The sequence below is a fragment of the Brassica oleracea genome, chromosome C5, assembly GCF_000695525.1.
Source record: "Brassica oleracea var. oleracea cultivar TO1000 chromosome C5, BOL, whole genome shotgun sequence".
In the NCBI taxonomy this organism is placed as follows: Eukaryota; Viridiplantae; Streptophyta; class Magnoliopsida; order Brassicales; family Brassicaceae; genus Brassica; species Brassica oleracea.
Window position 1 is genome coordinate 18819090 of NC_027752.1, and position 18467 is coordinate 18837556.

Here is an 18467-nt window from a genome sequence, read left to right on the forward strand (position 1 = left end):
CATAGAGGAGGATGATATAAACAGGTAAAGGCAATTTCTGCCGCCTCTGAAAAATGAAAGGTACAACTAAACTACATATGTAAACTTTGAACATCGGATACCAAAGGAATAAAACATTTGAAGAGTAAACTGCAATCTCAGCCGAAAGATGGTGATCTAATGTTGAATAATCACAGGATTGTCATTAAATACAGACGATTTTATTCATCACTGATTGCAGCAAACCAAATTAAAAGAAGGGTTTGAAAACTCAAAAAACAAAAGATAGTTAGAAAAGAGGTCAGATGGTAGAGCATGTATATTAATCTACACTGTAGTTCAGATTTGCAGACGTATGGTTATAATAATCATATCCTCATTCCTCAGATTTTAACACACATAAAAAAACATATTTTTGCAAATAATAAACACAATTCTATTACTGAAATTATAGGATCAGAGGACATGGCAAATCACTCATTCTTGCCGAAGCAGATTAGACTGGGTGTCACAAAACATTTATGCTGTTTAAGCAATCATATCAATAGACCAAATCCAACAATCAGGAACATGAAACATACAATTCCATGTCTTTGATAATTGAGAATCAGACAGACGTAGTCAATCACCATGCTGCATCCACCGCAATGAATGCAAATAAGACTGGGGCAACAATTCCTTATCATCACTTTCGTTGAAAGCCATAGACACACACAGATTATTAAGACAAAGAAAAGAGTTTAGTTATAGAGTTATTAACATTGCAGAGCAGTTTCCATGTTTTAATTACACGGATGGGCAGTTGTGGCTACTGAGGCAGTTTATGTGTGAAAAGTCTGAACTTGCCCCTGATAAAGGGTAACCGATGGGGTAGTTTGGTAAAGATGTTTTTTTTTATTTCTGGTTACGCTTTTGAAATTTAAAATTCGGAGTGGGCCCCTACAACAGTTTTAGAGATCGTGTTAATTAATCGGACGTAAAAAAATTATATTTCTTACTTTTTGTTGCTTTTACCGAGGTGAAAAGGGGAAACCCGAGAGGCGACGGAGAAGAAGATAGCGACGAAGGCACGATTTCGAAAGAAGATGGCGAAGAAGCGCAGCAGCCGTGGAAAAGAGATATCAGACGGTGAGTTTCGATTCGAGGTGATAGACGATTGGCTGTTGTTGTTGTTTGTGGACTTATATATAAATACATCAGCCGTGGAAAATAGATATCAGACGGTGTTGTTTGTGGTTTTTTTATTGGGTTTTCAGAAACAGTAGAGGTGGAGGATGTTAAAGCAGCGCTATCGGAGAAGCTTTTCGCGACTGATCGGTGTCCATGCGAGAGGGTGCATATGTACTCGACCATTGACAATCTGTTGTGGGTGAGGAACAAACTTGATGGCACGCCTGAGATGGAGAAGTTAATGGGGTCCTGGTTTGGTAGTCTCTTCAAGATTTCGGTACGAAGACTTTTGATGGGAAAAGTTGTGTACATATTGTGTACATGTACATGTGTACATATTGTATGTGTACATGTGACATAACATGATGAATATGTGTACATGTGTACATATTGTATATATGTACGTGTGTACATATTGTAATTTTGAACATATTTGAAAAATGTTTATAAACATTTAAAAAAAAATTGAAATAAGATTCTTAACAAAGGAATATTGGTGTAAACTTGAAGAGGTGGATGCATTTTTGCATTCATTTGAATAATTCAATTTAACGTGTAGATGTGGATAAGTTCGCAAAGAAAGGTAATTAAGTGTACATTTTGCTTACACAAGTGAGTTCAACGTGGAAAAATGCAAGAAAACAAAGAGGACAAGTGTACTTGTGAAAGGTGGTTTGTTGTGTACATGATGCCACCATGTTCTGTTCAACGCAGAAAAATGTGAGAAGTGGTTCTTAACAAGGTACATTGGCAGTATATATGTGTACATGTTCGAAAAATTGTTTATATACAGTGTTAAAAATGGAAATAAGGTTCTTAACAAAGGAATATTGGGATTGAATATGTGTATATGTGTACATATTGTAATTTTGTACATGTTGGCTACATGTTTATATACATTGTAAGAAATGGAAATAAGGTTCTTAACAAGGGAATATTGGTATTGAATGTATACATGTGTACATATTGTAGTTTTGTACTTGTGGGTAGATTGTTGGTGTACATGTAGCGACGCTGCACATGGTTAAATGAAGCGTAAACATCTATAAAGAATGTTTAAATGTGTACACATGTATATATGTGTACACATGTACATGTGTCGGGACATATAATGGGATTGGTGAATAAAAATGTTCTGATAGATATAACTGGATAGTGAATAAACTTAGCGTCTTTCAAACAACCATTACATGTTTCGAATTAAACACTCTTGTTTAAAACATAGATATAATCCAAAAACAGACTTTATTGTCTAAGGCATGAACGGACTTTATTGTCTAAGGCAACTTTGTAGGGATGTCCAAAAACTCCCTTGACTTGATAGCATGATCAGGTTGGTGAGCAGAACCGTGATTTCGTTGCGGAGTACGTGGTGACGCTTCTCCCCTTCGTGTGTGTGTGGAAGCTGATCCGGAGTGTACACCAGAACTGGGCGTGTGTGAAGAACCTCCAGGTGTACTTGTGTACGTTGTTCGGGGATGTACACGTGCGTATGGCGTTGACGGATTTTCTCTCGGAGTACGTTTGGATCCCGCTCTAGAGTGTACATGTGGACTTTATGTCTGGTGTACACCAAGAAAATCTAGGTCTTTCTTCCAATATGTATTATCTTCACCAGACAGACAAACAGTATGGTCGAAGGCATTGTCAGTGGTGCACTGGTGGGTTTGGTTGGTCAGAATAACCGCCCCATCGTCGGTCAGAATAACCGGTGGTGTTGTAAGCTCAATGGCGAGCTCTTTCGTGTTAGGCGGCCAATAACTTAAGACAGACGGAGGAGGCAGGTCCGTAAAAAGTGAAGAACTCCTTCGAGACATTGTTTTGTCATTCAAGCAAAGGCATCCCAGCACGAACCAGAACAATCCTTGCATCTTCTTCGTATCGATAACAAAATTCCAGAGACAGACGACGGAGGTCCATTTTCCCGGAATAACCATGCAATGGTCAGCCATGGAGAACCTACGAAAAAAATGTGGGGAGTTAGATAATTGGTGAGCTAATTGGGTTTAGTGTGAATTTGAGAACAAACCTCATTTCAGAAGCAGTAATCAGTGGGAGATGAAGTTTTTCTTTTTTCAAAACACCGTGAAAAAAAAAACATAGAAGAAGAAGATGAGATTGACTTTGTAAGAAAATGCAATCTGGACTGTAGATCTCAAAAGAGAAAAAGAAAATCCAATGGTTGAAAAAAATACAGATATAAGTCTTGTCATTAAATTCAGAAACCATGTGGGCCGTCGATGTGGAAGAGAGATATGCGGTGAAGGAGTGTTCCCGCTAATACAAACAATCAGTTACTCAGCGTGTTAGTTAGAATATGACTAGTTAATTAAATGAGAATGAAGATGTTAGAAAAAAGTGTGTTAGCAGAATAAACTGCCTTATTTGATATAATAAACTTAAAACTGTCCTACAATGTAAGAGCATGCGCATCAATGAACCGGAGAGTTCACAACTTTAATAGTTTTTATTTTTTTTTTAAATTTTTTTCGTTTCATTTAAAAAAAAAATACGCGGACCAATAGCAGACTGCCACGTGACGTGGAGCCCGCGAAACAGTTTTGAAACGGGTTCATCCGAAAGCACTCCTGCGAGACGAGTTCATCAGATTCTATTATTATAATATTTTTCTTTTTTTTTGGATGTGTGAGAGCTTCTCCCATGAACCTTTGATGTTCATGCTCTAATATGTTAGGGTTTTTGTTTTGAGGCTGTCGAGTCTCTAAGCTTATGGCTTTGCCATTTTATGCTTTAGCGGCTGACCACGTACCGGTTCAATTCGGTTCACTTTAATTTAACCGGTATTCTGAAATTCTCTTTCACCTTCAACATGTCTTTGTAATTTGTACATCAAAGGACTAACAATTTCTACATCTTCCTTTCATTTTCGCATGTCTTAATTATTTATGCCCACATGGTCATGTCTTCTCACCATATATGTGTGTGTTTTAATCCACTTGTTGATTTGCAAATATTAATTAATTACCTACTGGTGACCCTTATGAGTTATGACCAACAGACAAGAACTAGAGAGGCATGTGTTTGTGTCTAGTTTGGCTTTCTCCTCCAAATTTGTCTTAGTCTCATCTTTCTACGTAATGAAACAAAAGCTTATACCGTTCTTCATCCATCACAACTTGCAAATAATACCAAAAGAAAATTTTATCTCGTAGCCTTTGATAGATTCATAATCAAGACAATGGTAACATATGAGTTTCATTAAACTCAATGTAAGTAAAATTTATCTCCTAGCTTTTTATAGATTCATAATCAAGACAATGGTAATATATGAGTTGCATAAAACTTCATTGTAAGTAAAATTTTCAACTTTTTTTACAAAACTCTTAGGAAGCTGCACCTACATTCCTTGATGGGTATCTGTGACTGTGACACTCAAGAAACCTACCATAACAACTAAGTTTTCTAGAGGTTTGAACTTCTCATAGAAAGTCAGACGACCTACAAGTGCTACATATTTCGTTTACTTTCACGAGTCTTTGCATCAAAATATTGATATATTCAATGTTTTCATACAAGATCCACACGCACATGGTTGTGTTTCTCACTAGATGTTTTGGTCCACAAGTTGTTTAGTTGATTACTAACTTGGGACCCTTTAGACAAGAAGCATGCGTTTATGTCTGCTTTGGTTGCTCTTGATAAGTTCATCTAAACTCTAGTAGTTTCTCCTTATATATAATGCAACAAGCCTATTATTGCATTCTTCATCAATCATAACTTGCATTCTGAGAGCTCCACAAGAAACTAAAAATCTTTTTTTCTTCGTTCCTTTCTTAAAACATATTTTCCTTAAAACTAATGATGAACACAAAGAAGCTCATGAAGATGGCCAAGAAATGGCAACAAAGAGCAGCCCTCCACAGGAAAAGGATCTCATTTCAAAAATCAAGTGCTGCTACTATCTCAATTGCTGCAGAGAAGGGCTGTTTTGTTGTTTACACGATAGATAAAACCCGCTTTGCTTTTCCTTTAAGTTACCTGAGCAACTCTATTTTCCAAGAGCTCTTGAAGATATCTGAAGAAGAGTTCGGCCTCCCTACGGAAGGACCAATCACCTTGCCATTCGACTCGGTTTTCTTGGAGTATCTAATTAAATTGGTCCAACTACGAATGGATGAAGACACAGAAAAGGCTCTGCTAATGTCAATCTCTAGTGCTAAGTGTTCTTCACAATGCTCTTTGCAACAACAAGAACCAAATACTCAACAATTGCTTGTATTTTAGAGTTTCCTAAGAGAAGATAGATACTTTTGTAAAGCTTCAGATTATTTTGTATACTTAATACACCACAAAAACTACTATATACCCTTCTTTACTAAAATCTACCTAAATTTTCATTATGCTCAGAAATGGTTTTTAGTTACTCCAAGTTTTGGGTTTCACTTGTAAACTAAATAAAACAAGGAATAGATACTAAAATGCTATGCGGATATTAGAAGATCATTGAGCATTGTTTAAGAATAAGTACCATGTCTCAGTTGGATAAAAAGCAAATAGTGAGGAGACATTGAGCTGCAAAAGAATCTACCTTTTGTCTTCTGTAAGAAAATCTCTTAAAAAAATTGGGCATACACTTTCTACATGTACAAAGAGCAAAGCCAAGAATCTTTGGGTTATTATAAGAATTGCCTTGAACTTCAAGCTACCAACTTTCCAACTCTCTAGTAAACCTTTCTTCTATTACCAGCACCCTAAACAAGAAAAGAACAAAGCAAGTTAGTATATAAAGTAGCTTCATATGTTTTGTCCCAAACACAAGAACAAATCTACTTTTTCTCGTTCTTGTTTCTTCTCTTCTTCCTTTCTTCCACTTTTGTAGTATTTTTGGAAAGGGAAAATGGCGGGTGAGCAAATGAAGCCTGTGGCCTCTCTACTTCTTGTACTCAATTTCTGCATGTATGTGATTGTTCTAGGGATTGGAGGATGGGCCATGAACCGAGCCATCGACCGTGGATTCGAAATTGGTAAGAACACTTCAGACTCACCTCCAGTCATCATTGGTTGCTTATCCATTAACTTTTATCGAATTTGTTAGCTTTTGACGTTAATAATTTTTTTTTGTTGTTCTTTAACTTCTAACATTAGTTGTGAAACAAACTTGAGCAGGCCCTGATTTCAATCTTCCAGCACATTTCGCCCCAATTTATTTTCCTATGGGAAACGCTGCAACAGGTTTCTTTGTGACATTCGCGTTGCTTGCGGGAGTAGTTGGTGGAGCTTCCACAATCTCTGGCCTTACACACATTCGTTCGTGGACCGTGGGAAGCTTACCAGCTGCAGCCATGGCCGCAACTATTGCATGGACCCTCACAGTCCTTGCCATGGGGTAAATATACATTTTATTAATATCTCCCGTTTCACAAGCAACACACATCATGTTTTGAGACATCGATGGTAAGACTAATCATCATTTATTAACAGATTCGCCTGGAAAGAAATCGAGTTTCAAGTGCGAAATGCAAAACTGGTTAGAATTTTCTCTAGTCAATTCTTATAGTCATTCAGTTTTGGAAACACACACAAGTATTGGCTTCATGTTCGTCTCCTTTTCTTTGCAGAGAACCATGGAGGCGTTCTTGATCATACTCTCTGTCACACAGCTTCTTTACATCGCTGCTGTTCACGGCGTGAAGAAACCTACTTAAGAAATAATGTTCTTTCGGGTTTCTTTCTACTTTTCAAGTCAAACTAGGGATTGAGTGTGGGAATGTTTGTTTGTCTGATGATATTTTCATAGGAAGTTGAAGTAAAGCTTAAGTTAAATTCATGCATTCTTTCTGTACAAAAGGATCAGATCTTGATTTGTGTGTGTGTATCACTTTGTGTTCATGGAATAAAATCAAACTTTGAGGCTTGAAATGGATCGCACTTCTACATGTGTCTAATGAAATACACAGGATATAAACGACAATTGTGGGAACTGATAAAAATAGAGCTATGTTGCTAAAAGCCGCCCACATTATTATCTATCAAAGATAATGTACAAAGAGTACGGACCACCGTAAGTTCTGCTTTTTCAGTTGTCTTTGAGCTTTGGCTGTCATAATAAGCGTCCAGCCTTATCTAACTCCTGCTCGTCAGCAGCTCAAGCAGAGAATACATGTTAATGACACGGGTTATAACATAATAGGCAATGTTGCCAAAGATACACAACAAAAGGATTTGATTTCCGAGAGAGTGGAGAGAAACTAGAAGAATCTGATCCTTTTACTGGTGGGAAAATGTTAGGAGATGAGTTTACGCTAACTGCTATTTCTACAAGATTTTGTGACAATCCAAACAAATAACATTAAAGTAGCTAATAGCTATTAAGAATTGCATTGGCATATGAACTTCAGATTCCTGCCACACTATAATCTATAGATGTAGACTTCTTGGTGTTAACTTGACTAAGCACGAGTTGTGTGTTTTAAATAGCTTGGCATTGGACATTAGTTCTACACAATTTCAGTAACAAATATAGAATAATAACAAGAACAACAATGAAATAATTGGAAAAGCCTCTCGGAGAAAGTTTTTAAAGTGGATAATTTGATAAACAATCTACTTAAGAGCCACTCACAATCCAAGATTCTAACTCCGTGAACCCTCTTACTAGACCACTTAGAAGATGAAAGTGAAGTAGTTTCTGTAAAATATTAATGAGTCCAAGCCTCCAAGGAAATCATATATTATAAACACAGGATACATTGCAGGTCATGGAAGATCATTGTAATTAAGAACCTCAACCAGGAAAAGTACATGTTAGCAAGAATCATAAACCGAGACTAACATGTGTTTATCTGTCAGATCCTGTCATAGCATCAAACAAACCGCAGCAACTTAACCAAGAAGTTCGGAGGGCTTGTGGACCAGGCAACAAAAGACGCTGCACACGTGACAGGAGATTCAGTCAATTGAAAGGAGAGAGGAACTCACATGTACAAGATGAAAGAAGAAGAAAAAGAGATGCTACCTTTTCCTCAGCGGATAGTGGAGCTTCAGATTCTCCTACACACTCTATTTTTCTGCATGTTCCAGCAGCAGACCCTGGAAGAGTAGCCACCTTACCATTATCCTTTCCCAGTCCCGTAGATGGATACTTTTTCTCTTCATCAGACGTCTGTTTGACCAAATGTGAGTGTGTTGAGGTCTCAGTATTTTCAAAAACCACTACTTTGGAGACAGAATCGACAGCAGGAGCGATCTCTTTAACACAAGGATCCAGAGGAGCTACGTTTCCACTTTTGGGTCCTAGACCCTGAGTAACATCTGATATATCTTTAGCAGTCTCCTTCACCACCAAAGCGGATGATGTAGCCTCAGCAGATGGATCTTTTGTGACACCAAATTCATCATTCCCTTGAGAACCAGGGGAACTCAAAGTGCTATCACTTTCCCTATCATCTTGGCTTCCATGTTCATCATTTCCTGTTATATATATATATATTTTTTTTTTGTTACATTCAAAAGGTTAACAAATAATACTTTCTCTTCCATAAACTACTGGAAAAATGAGAAAGGACGATTAGCACTTGTTACAAATGCTCTTCAATTCGTTATGAACTTGAAGAATCATGAAAAGGTTAATTAATTATCCTCGATGAACTATAGTAAAATCAGGCGTCAACACCATTCACGACAAATCTATCGACCTAGCAGCAGCGAATCCCGAAGCTAAACAACCCGAGCGAGGGGGAGGAAGAAATGTACCGTGGAGATTATCCTTCGTACTTGTTCCAATCGATTCCTGTTGCTGCTTTTTCTTCAGCGCCTTTCTCTTCTTCGCACCGGGAGGCATGATCGATCGATCGAAACGATGGGAGGATTTCTCTCGCCCTCAGAACTTTGAGCCTCAGAGTTTGTTTTTCTCTTCTCTCTCTCTCTCTATCTCGCTCGCTACAGTGTGTGTGTGGACTGCGTTTTTTTTTTTTCTCTCCACGTTGGTAAAAGTCCGCGGAATCTCCAGTAGAGGAAATTAGATAACGAGAGAGAGAGAGTCTTCTTATTTTAATTTGTTTTTGCTTAACTCTTTTTTCTCTCTTTTTCTAACTCTTTTTTCTTGGTTCCTATTATTCATTTAACATGCCCATTAAAATAAAAGTTTTAATTTATGGTATTTAACTGTAACAACATCTCCACATTTTTATTTGAGAAATTCTCTAACATAAACATTTTTAAGTTTTTGTCACAAAAATAGATTTCAATGAGAAAAATGACTAAAAAGAGTTTTATTAAAGGTTAAAAATATATTTTTACACTATGATTAACTAATATAGACTTAGAGTTTAGGGTTAAGTAGTGGAGTTTTGGGGATATGGTTTCAAATTTTAAAAAATAAAAATTTAAAATTTTCAAAATAGAAAAAGATTATTTTGGTCATTTTCTTTTTTTAGAACTATCTTTGTGACAAAAACTAAAAAAACTATTTGAGAGAATTGCATTTTTTATTTCACTAATCATATCACCAAGCATTAAAGTTTTTCTCTTTATTCGTAATTAAATAAATAAATATTTCCACGCAATTTATTTCAAGACTCTCAACACATACATTATATTGTATTTAGTTATATACACATTTTAACTATTATTTACTGTTTTTCTGAGTTGCAATAACTAGGCCTGAGACGGATCGGGTATCCGGGAAATTTTAAAGTATCCGGATCCGGATCCTTACCCTGCGGATCCATAATTTTACTATCCTTATCCGGATCTGGGGTTCTCGGATATCCGGGTGTCGGATATCCTTCTAAAAATTGTAATATCCGGCGGATATCCGGATCCGGATTTGGATCCTTAAAATAAATAAAATATACTAATATATAAAAAAATATTAACAATAATTTTTTGAAAAAAAATATATATAATGTTTTTAATTATTTCTATGTATAATATTACAAAATTTACATGAAATAATTATATATATATATATATACTATTATAAAAATGAAAATATATGAAATAAATTAATTTTTATATATAGATATTACTATTTTTGAAATAGTTATTAATAAAACTTACGGATCCGGATATCCGGACTTAAAAATTAAGATATCCGGATCCGGATCCGGCTTTGACGGATCCAACATTTTACTATCCGGATCCGGATTCGGCCCCTCCGGATATCCGGATTTTCGGATCGGATCCGGATCGAATCTCGGATCGAATCCGGATCTCAGATAAAAGTCTCAGGCCTAGCAATAACCCTGCTATCTTTATTGCTTAAATTAAACAGAAAACTCATCATCTACACATCAATTCTTCTCTTGCTTCCTCTATTTTTCTTTTTTAATTTTTTAATTTTTTGAATTTTAAATTTCTTTTCCATCATTTTTTTTTTTTTTTTTTTTTTTTTTTTTTTTTTTTTTTTTTTTTTTTTTTTTTTTTTTTTTTTTTCCCAAACTTTAAAAACCCAAAAGGAGAAAAGGACAAAGTCCAAGCTAGATCATGTCCATGTGTAGGGCTGCTACGAAAGTAAAGACACACGGCATAGAGGACCTTCTCCTTTCTCCACCGGCCTGAAACCCGACGCTATGATTTTCTGATACCGGAAATCGACAGGGACCAAGGCAAATCGGATAACCAATTCCAGAACGGTTAAGTCATTCCGAACCATCGACTCAAAGCTTGAATCCACTTGTATCACGAACATGATAACTTCAGAGATAGATTAAATCCATCTAATTCAGCCCATATCATTTTTAAAGATAAAAATAAGCCTGAAGATGAAGAACCCGTAAAACGGGAATAGGATAAAGCTATCTAATTGATAAACGTAACACAATTGAATAAAAAAACAGAGAATCGAGGTCAAACCAAAAGAAAAAAATAAACAAACAAAACCGAATATAAATCCGGTAAGAACTAGACTAAATCATCAGAGAGCCACAATGATTTGCTAGTGATAGTACCGGCAAACATGGTGCTAAACAAGCCACCAGTTTCCAGAGTCGAAGCCCGACAACCGGGAGTTATAAGCCGATGAGAATCCGGTGAATCGATGAAGAAACTCATCAACCGTCCCGTTGATTCCTTCCGGCAAAAGACGAAGAACACTCTCTCTGAAATCCATATCTTCCCTCTGAATGATTTTTTATGGATAAGAGGAAAAGAGAGAATTTCCTCTCTCTCCATCATTTTCTTTCTTCCAAACCCACTTGCAATTAACCATATGAACTTTTAGTCTTTTCTCTTCCCATATACATTTGTTGTTCTCAGATCTCAAACAATAGTTCATGTCGTAACTACCTATAAATCTATAATGGAGGGAAACGATGTGCAAGCACCCCATGGATATCCAATTCTAGATAGAATTTTCATATTTCCTTGTCAAAGATATTAATAATTTTGTATTACAACTCAATTTCTTTCTTTTACTATACTTGTTTTAATTTTCAAAACCCTTGTATCTCTACAAAACTGAACTCTCTCTTCCTACATCTATCTCGATACTTTGCAATTGTTGTGTCATACTACTGATTTTCAATAGGTTAAATGAATTTTATGGTTAAAAAACTCATACCTTCTCCCTCCTCTTCCTCGAACTGACGGTGGCGCGTATATTCACGCTCCTCAATCTCTGCCCCAGATGTACAGGCTTGGCTCCATTCGTTGACGGAGAAGCTCGTAGGGAAGCATGAAAAAGGTAGAAGATTAAGCATCATCGAAGCAAGAGAGAAAGAACAAAAATTTGCATCTTCAAGATTGGTAATGTCCACTAAAATGAACACTATGGATTGTATCCTTTTCTGCCGACTCTTTAATTTGATTGTTCTGTATTTTCTTACTTGATTGTTTTCTTACTTTAGTAGATTTTTTATGACAGTTTTGATGTAATGGTGTGGTGTCTGACATTCCAAGAAATGAGTTTTCTTTGTTATACCAGTTTGTGTTTGCCCCTTGATATTAACTCTAGCTGACCCGCTAATTGTACCGGATGCTAATTCTACAACAGAGAAACATAATAAAGTTTTCAAAATCCTATAAGCCGCAATCCTAATCTTCCATTTTTCTGCTGGCAAATTTTTTTTTTATGTTGGTAATTTTTTCAGTCTCCTCTAACAGATAACTCAGAATTTATCGTCACAGGGGCGTCTACCTTATATGTGACCGTTAATGCACATGTTAGTGGTAAGACAACCATCTAAGTAAACCTATTTTCAAGAACAATATATAGTTATTTTTCAAGTGACTCTGACTTGTGTTGTGATGTGTTTTGCAGGATCAGTTGTAGTCTCTTCTCAGCTAAACGAAAATTGTCAACCATTTGCAACGGATTTTAGGAAGGTTTGATTTTTTGTTTTCATTAGATTTTGTAGCTTATGTAAGTTCACTATTTGACATTCTATTATGTCTCACACTGCTTTATTTTTGCAAGCAAGTTACCGTGACAAAAAGGAAGCGGATGACAGTGATTGTTTTGATAGTGAATGCTCTTCTTGGATGGATATTTACATTTTTCGAGGTAGTACAGATTTTAGCCAGATATTATAAGTATATGCCAAGACCAGTTGACAAAACCAATACATAGACGGATATCATTTCATTTACACAAATCATAAATAAGGAAATTGTAATGTAAATTGAGTTAGACGGCAACAATAATTTCTTGGTGCATCGTAATAAACCAAAAATAATTGATGGTTATAATCTTCTTTGAATTAGACTTTAAGATTAATTGTTATACGGCTAACATATTTAATAACATAAAACAATATAATTATCGAAAAATCTAATTATACATAACAATTTATTTTCGGATTGTTCATTCAAATTTATTGTCAGACAGCTAACATATATCTAATTATGTATAACAATTAAATTATCCGTCAAATCTAATGAAACATATTTTAAAACTAAATATTGGTATATAATCTATTATTTAGCCATTAATAAATAATTTTAGCTGGCGAATTATTATAGTATCATAGCATTGCCTTTTGGTATAGTAGTAGTTATAACTTCTTCAACTCATCTCAAAACCGTATTATAAAATTAGTTCAATTTGGAAAAAACAAACATAAGACAACTAATATGAGCTAAAATTATTATTTTTATTTCAAATGAACAAAAGGCTATTATCCGAACATTATTCCGAATGGTAACTGCGGTATTGATACTATAAGCGGTGCAGAATTAAAGTGTGGTACAGTCCAACTGCGGTTCATGCGGTTTGCAGGATAAATGTGGATTTGCTAGTCAAAGTAGTGAGGTTTTGATAAAAAAGATACAAAATAAATATCTTAATACATTTAAAAATTAATTTTTTGCTTAGTGATATATCATAATTATTTTTTAAATTTTTTAAAATATTTAAATAGATAATAATAATATTTAATAATCCAAACCAAAAGCCCACACAAAAAGCGCACAAAATAAAATGTATTGCGGTACAAATAAAATTGATAAAAATATAAAATTTGTTCATGTATTCACGCATTTTGGGTGATTTTTATGGGAATTTTGTTAAGTATCAATATTTGAAAATATAATTAAAAGTTACAAATAATTTTTTATTATTAAATTTATTTAATAATTTCTAAAAAATTTAAAAATTCTTATAGATATATTGTAAAGACAATTAAGTAAATATGTGAAAATTATACATTTATTTAGATCCTTGCATATTTTTAAAGTTTTTATTTGTAAATATGTTTAAAGTCTATTTTGAGTATGCTATAAGATGTATTAATGTCAAATTTATATACTAAAATCAGCTAACAAAATTAATCTAAATTATTTTGGAAAAAAATAAAAAGAAAAAGAAACTTGAATACCGCACCAAAGAGGCAAATACCACACCTATTTTTCTCAGTTGTAGTAAGATGTGCGTTTTTTCTTAATATAGGCTCTGAATGGTAACATCAGGTGAGGTGGTGCGGAACAAGCAGATTGGTTAGTGCGGTACGGCTTAAGTACGGTTTGTGGCTATGAGTGGTGAATGTGGTCCACATAACAGAATGAGGCGGGCCATAAATTGTTACCATTCTCTTTAATTTTTCGGTTTGTATTTTATGAGTTTTAAAATAATAAAAAATTGGATAAAACTACATGTGCTGTTGTCAGAGGCAAGACACATCATACTCTCCCATACCCGCCGTGGAAAAGGAGTGGTTTGTGATGTTTTAATTATTTTAATTATTTTTAAATAAAACAAAAAATAAAAATTGTAACCTATGAAAAGAGGCATGTACACTATGAGTTTACAAACAATTCATTTCAGTTATCACTTTCTACAATCGTTTTTTTTTCTGGTGCAAGCACGTTTTTGTTTTCGAACAAGAACAAGGTATGTTCCTATTTTCTGTCTGAAAAGTACTAATTTGTAATTTATAATACATAAACTATTAAAAGTATATAAGTTAGCTAACTGAAAACTATTAAAGGTACATAAACAAATAAAGTATGTAAGTTAGTTAACTGTTTTTGTTTATAAATTTTTGTTATATGTTAATATAATTGATTTTACATTAGAAAAAATATTATTTTTTAATTATAAGCTGCAAAAAATAAGTGTAGTAATGATTATGTGTTTGAATAATGTTTTTAAACAATTTTTTTGTGTTTGAGAAATTTTTTTCCTTTCAAAACGTAATAAATATATGTTTTTACTATTTAATTAATATATTTATTATATTTTCTATCTTTATTTAAATATGATTAATTAAGAAAATTTACTATATTAATAATATTTTCATTTTTAAAATCTAGATATGTTGGAAAGCCATTGTGGAAACAAAAATCCTTTGGGACAAAGAAGTTCAAATGTTCACAATGAGACTGCACCACGAGTAATAATTTTATTTTGTATTATTGCAGCTATTTTAGTTATATATTGTTAGACAAAAATTAAAGTATAATGTTTTAATTTGTTGAACACGGCGAGATTTATGTGGAATTCTGAACAAAAAAAACATTGACGGAGTTGTTTGATCAATCAATTTCTACGAACGATTATACTCTTAAAGACCCTACAGTGCTTGGTAGAGAGTACATGGTTGACAAATTCAACCGTGCATTTAATTTAAATATAAATTATGCATTTTTCAGAGACAAATTTGATGATTTCAAAAAAGCATATAAGAAGTGGAAGTTTCTCATGACTTCTACTGGTATAACAGTTGATTCAGAGACTTTAATGATTTATGCATCAGACGAATAGTGGGAAGCTCGTGAATCTGCAATAATATTTTTTAATTTTATTAACTAAAATAATATAATAAATATAACCAACACATTCATAATGAATTTTATAAATGACAAAATTTTATTAGGTATGCATAATAACCAGATCTTTTAAAAGACAACCACCACAGTTTTGGGATGTGATGGTTTGATGATTTGTATTGCACGATATTTATTCGCAACCTGAGCAGTCGTCAACCAACTGCAAATGTAAGCATTGAGGAAAGTGTGGCTAGATTTTTGCGAATATGCATACATAATGAAGTTCAAAGAAACGTAGGGTTGAGATTTGGACGAAATCAAGAGACTGTGAAAAGAAAATTTAAAGAATTTCTTAAAGCGACATAATTACTTGCATGCGATTATATCAGAACTCCAACAAGACAAGAATTATATCGAATTCCTGAAAGACTTCAAGTACATTCAAAGTATTATCCATTTTTAGTGGATTTGTTGGAGCTATGGATGAGACTCATGTTTGCATAAAAGTGCCACCAAAATTACAAGGAATGCATTGGAATTGACACAATAATGCATCGTTGAATATCATGCCAATATGTGATCTCAATATGCTATCCACATATATATAATGGAACATTAGAATCTTGTCATGATACAACCGTTCTCACAATGACACAAGAAAGAGATCCTGATTTCCTTTGCCTCCAATAGAAAAGTATTATGTCGTTGACTCGGGTTATCCATTCATACAAGGATTTTTGGCTCCATATAAGTTATCACGAAACATTGTTGTCAGATATTATATGTTTCAGTTCAAATATGGTCCTGCTCCACGAAATAAAGAAGAATTGTTTAATCGATATCATGCGTCTTTACGTTCAGTTATCGAGAGGACTTTTGGAGTTTTGAAGAAAAAATGGTGGATTACTTGTGATTTTTCAAGATATAGTATTAACATACAAAAGAGAGTGATAATGGCTACAATAAGATTGCATAATTTTATCAAGATTTCAATTTTTTTCTGATGCAGATTTTGTTGAAGTCATGTCAGAGACAAGAGGATTCAACATATATGGGAAGACTGATTTTCATACTGATGTGGATGATGTAGAAACACTTGAGGTAACAGATGGATGACATATGTCGCAAATGAGAGATAATATTGCAAATCTATTATGGGAAAATCAATAAATTAAATTTATCTTTTGATTGTAATTTATTTATACTTTATAAAAAATATGTAAAATATATTTATAATATCAAGTAAAATATTATTTTATATTGTTTCCGCACTTTGTAGTTTATAATCACCATTCAAACATTCGTTTTGCACTATCTATTATTTTGATCAGCATTCACATATTGTTTTGAACAACTTCTTTTAGATGAACTGCACTTGTCCCACAGTATGCGTTTTGTTAACATAAAGCGTATTTAAACCGCACCGCACTAACCAATCCTCTTGTCCCGCACCATCCAAACCGTTGTTACCATTCAGAGCATGTGTTAGAAAAATGAATATTGCGACCAAGTGCGGTTCGTCTAAAAGAAGCGGTTTAAAAAATATGTGAATGGTGACATAAATAATAAATAGTGTGAGACAAATGCTTGAATGGTATTTATAAACTAAAAAGTGATGAAAAATATAAAGTAATATTCTACTTGATATTATAAATATATTTTACATATTATAATGTACAAATAAATTACAATCAGAAAATAAGTTCATTTTAAGATTTTTCCATAACATATTTGCAATATTATTTCTTATTTGCGTTATATGTCCTCCATCTGTTACCTCAACTGTTTCCACATCATCCAAATTGGTATGAAAATCAGTCTCTCTGTGTGTGTTGAATCCTCCTGTTTTTGCCATTACTTGAGCAAAATCTGTATCTGGAAAATTAAAATTTTGATAAAATTATGCAATCTCATTGTAGCCATTATCACTCTCTTCTTTATGTTAAAATATATCTTGGAAAATCACACAGAAACCTCCAATTTTATCTTCCAAACTTCAAAAAATACAGTGTGGGTTGAATCATTAACTCCTCATATTTCTCCACCCTAAACGTCCGCCTGTCCCGGAATGTGCTATATGAAAATATCGATTATAATAACTCAAAGTGAGTTGAATCATTAACTCCTCAAATTTCCCATTTTCTAAATTACACAACTTAGTTCTCTCTTCGTAAGATTGCGTGTAGATGTTTTGTGATCGCAATTGGCAGATACAAAATGCTTGCAAATTAATAAACATGAAATATATTTCATTAGACATATAGAAATAATAATAAATAACACATTAACATAAGTGTAATATATATAATACTATTTTGGTAATCTAAAATACAAGTGTAATGTTTAATTAATCAATTGTAAATTTTAATTAAAATGCAAAATATAATAGATATTTAAAAATAAAGAATTTTTTAAAAACAAATTTTAAATACATAATTAATATTAGATTTTTATTATTTGCACATTATGGTTAGGAATAAAATTTTCTTAGTGATACAAAATCAACTATATTAAAATATAACAAAAATTTATAAAGAAAATAAATTTTAAAAATAACTAATTTACTTAAGAAAACTAAGTAGTTAAATAGCCTTGTACAACTAAGTAATTAAAAATTAATCATTTAAGTTTCAGACATGAAAAAAATACATTTTTTGCTTCAAAAAACGTGATTACACAAGGAAAAAAAAAAGAGAAAGCGATTGTAGATAGCTAACGGCATGATTAACTCTAGCACTCCAAATGGGGTGCTTAATTTTTTTTTTTTTTTTTTTGGTTTTTGTCTAACAAAAAAAAAATTAAAAATGAACCAATCGCGGGCCGACACGTGTCAGTGGGGCCCGCGAACAGTGGAAACAACCGGCGCTTACTGCGCTTGTTTAAGCGCTCTGCTTCCATTTTTTTTTTTTAAAGTTAAGCACCGGAGTAAACACTCCGGTTAATGGTGGCCTAATAATCTAAGTTTCAAACATGAAAAAATACATTTCTTTTGCTTCAAAAGAAAATGTGATTATACAAGAAAAAAAAGTGAAAGCGATTGCAGACGAGTAATAATCTAGGTTTCAGACATAAAAAAATACCTTTCTTTTGCCTCAAAAGAAAACGTGATTACAAAAGAAAAATAAATAGAGAAAGCGGGAATCTCTCCGGCT

The 18467-nt window shown here is 33.5% G+C and overlaps 3 protein-coding genes across 3 annotated transcripts; 2 read left to right on the plus strand and 1 right to left on the minus strand.

Annotated features, from left to right (window-relative positions):
• The first annotated feature begins 4854 nt into the window (after positions 1-4854).
• LOC106343417 (auxin-responsive protein SAUR64) lies at positions 4855-5510 on the plus strand. The gene has a single exon (XM_013782619.1). It carries the CDS (start codon positions 4969-4971, stop codon positions 5392-5394), a length of 426 nt encoding a protein of 141 aa, XP_013638073.1. The 5' UTR covers positions 4855-4968; the 3' UTR covers positions 5395-5510.
• Positions 5511-5912: 402 nt separating this feature from the next.
• On the plus strand, positions 5913-7699 carry LOC106343416. The gene is made up of 4 exons (XM_013782618.1): positions 5913-6134; positions 6277-6496; positions 6592-6637; positions 6729-7699. The coding sequence occupies exons 1-4, from the start codon at positions 6008-6010 to the stop codon at positions 6813-6815; spliced, it is 480 nt and encodes a 159-aa protein (XP_013638072.1). The 5' UTR covers positions 5913-6007; the 3' UTR covers positions 6816-7699.
• Positions 7700-7781: 82 nt separating this feature from the next.
• LOC106343415 lies at positions 7782-9119 on the minus strand. The gene is made up of 3 exons (XM_013782617.1): positions 8863-9119; positions 8126-8580; positions 7782-8038 (listed from the first exon to the last, which is right to left on the minus strand). The coding sequence occupies exons 1-3, from the start codon at positions 8948-8950 to the stop codon at positions 7949-7951; spliced, it is 633 nt and encodes a 210-aa protein (XP_013638071.1). The 5' UTR covers positions 8951-9119; the 3' UTR covers positions 7782-7948.
• Between the last annotated feature and the right edge of the window lie 9348 nt (positions 9120-18467).

Excerpts from the sequence above, each read along its gene's own strand:
- LOC106343417 (XM_013782619.1), top strand. The coding sequence starts at position 4,969 with ATGATGAACACAAAGAAGCTCATGAAGATGGCCAAGAAATGGCAACAA.
- LOC106343416 (XM_013782618.1), top strand. The coding sequence starts at position 6,008 with ATGGCGGGTGAGCAAATGAAGCCTGTGGCCTCTCTACTTCTTGTACTC. Across the intron at positions 6,135-6,276 it reads CGACCGTGGATTCGAAATTG|GCCCTGATTTCAATCTTCCA; the intron begins GTAAGAACACTT and ends AAACTTGAGCAG. Across the intron at positions 6,497-6,591 it reads CTCACAGTCCTTGCCATGGG|ATTCGCCTGGAAAGAAATCG; the intron begins GTAAATATACAT and ends ATTTATTAACAG.
- LOC106343415 (XM_013782617.1), bottom strand. The coding sequence starts at position 8,950 with ATGCCTCCCGGTGCGAAGAAGAGAAAGGCGCTGAAGAAAAAGCAGCAA. Across the intron at positions 8,581-8,862 it reads TACGAAGGATAATCTCCACG|GAAATGATGAACATGGAAGC; the intron begins GTACATTTCTTC and ends TATATATAACAG. Across the intron at positions 8,039-8,125 it reads CACTATCCGCTGAGGAAAAG|CGTCTTTTGTTGCCTGGTCC; the intron begins GTAGCATCTCTT and ends TCACGTGTGCAG.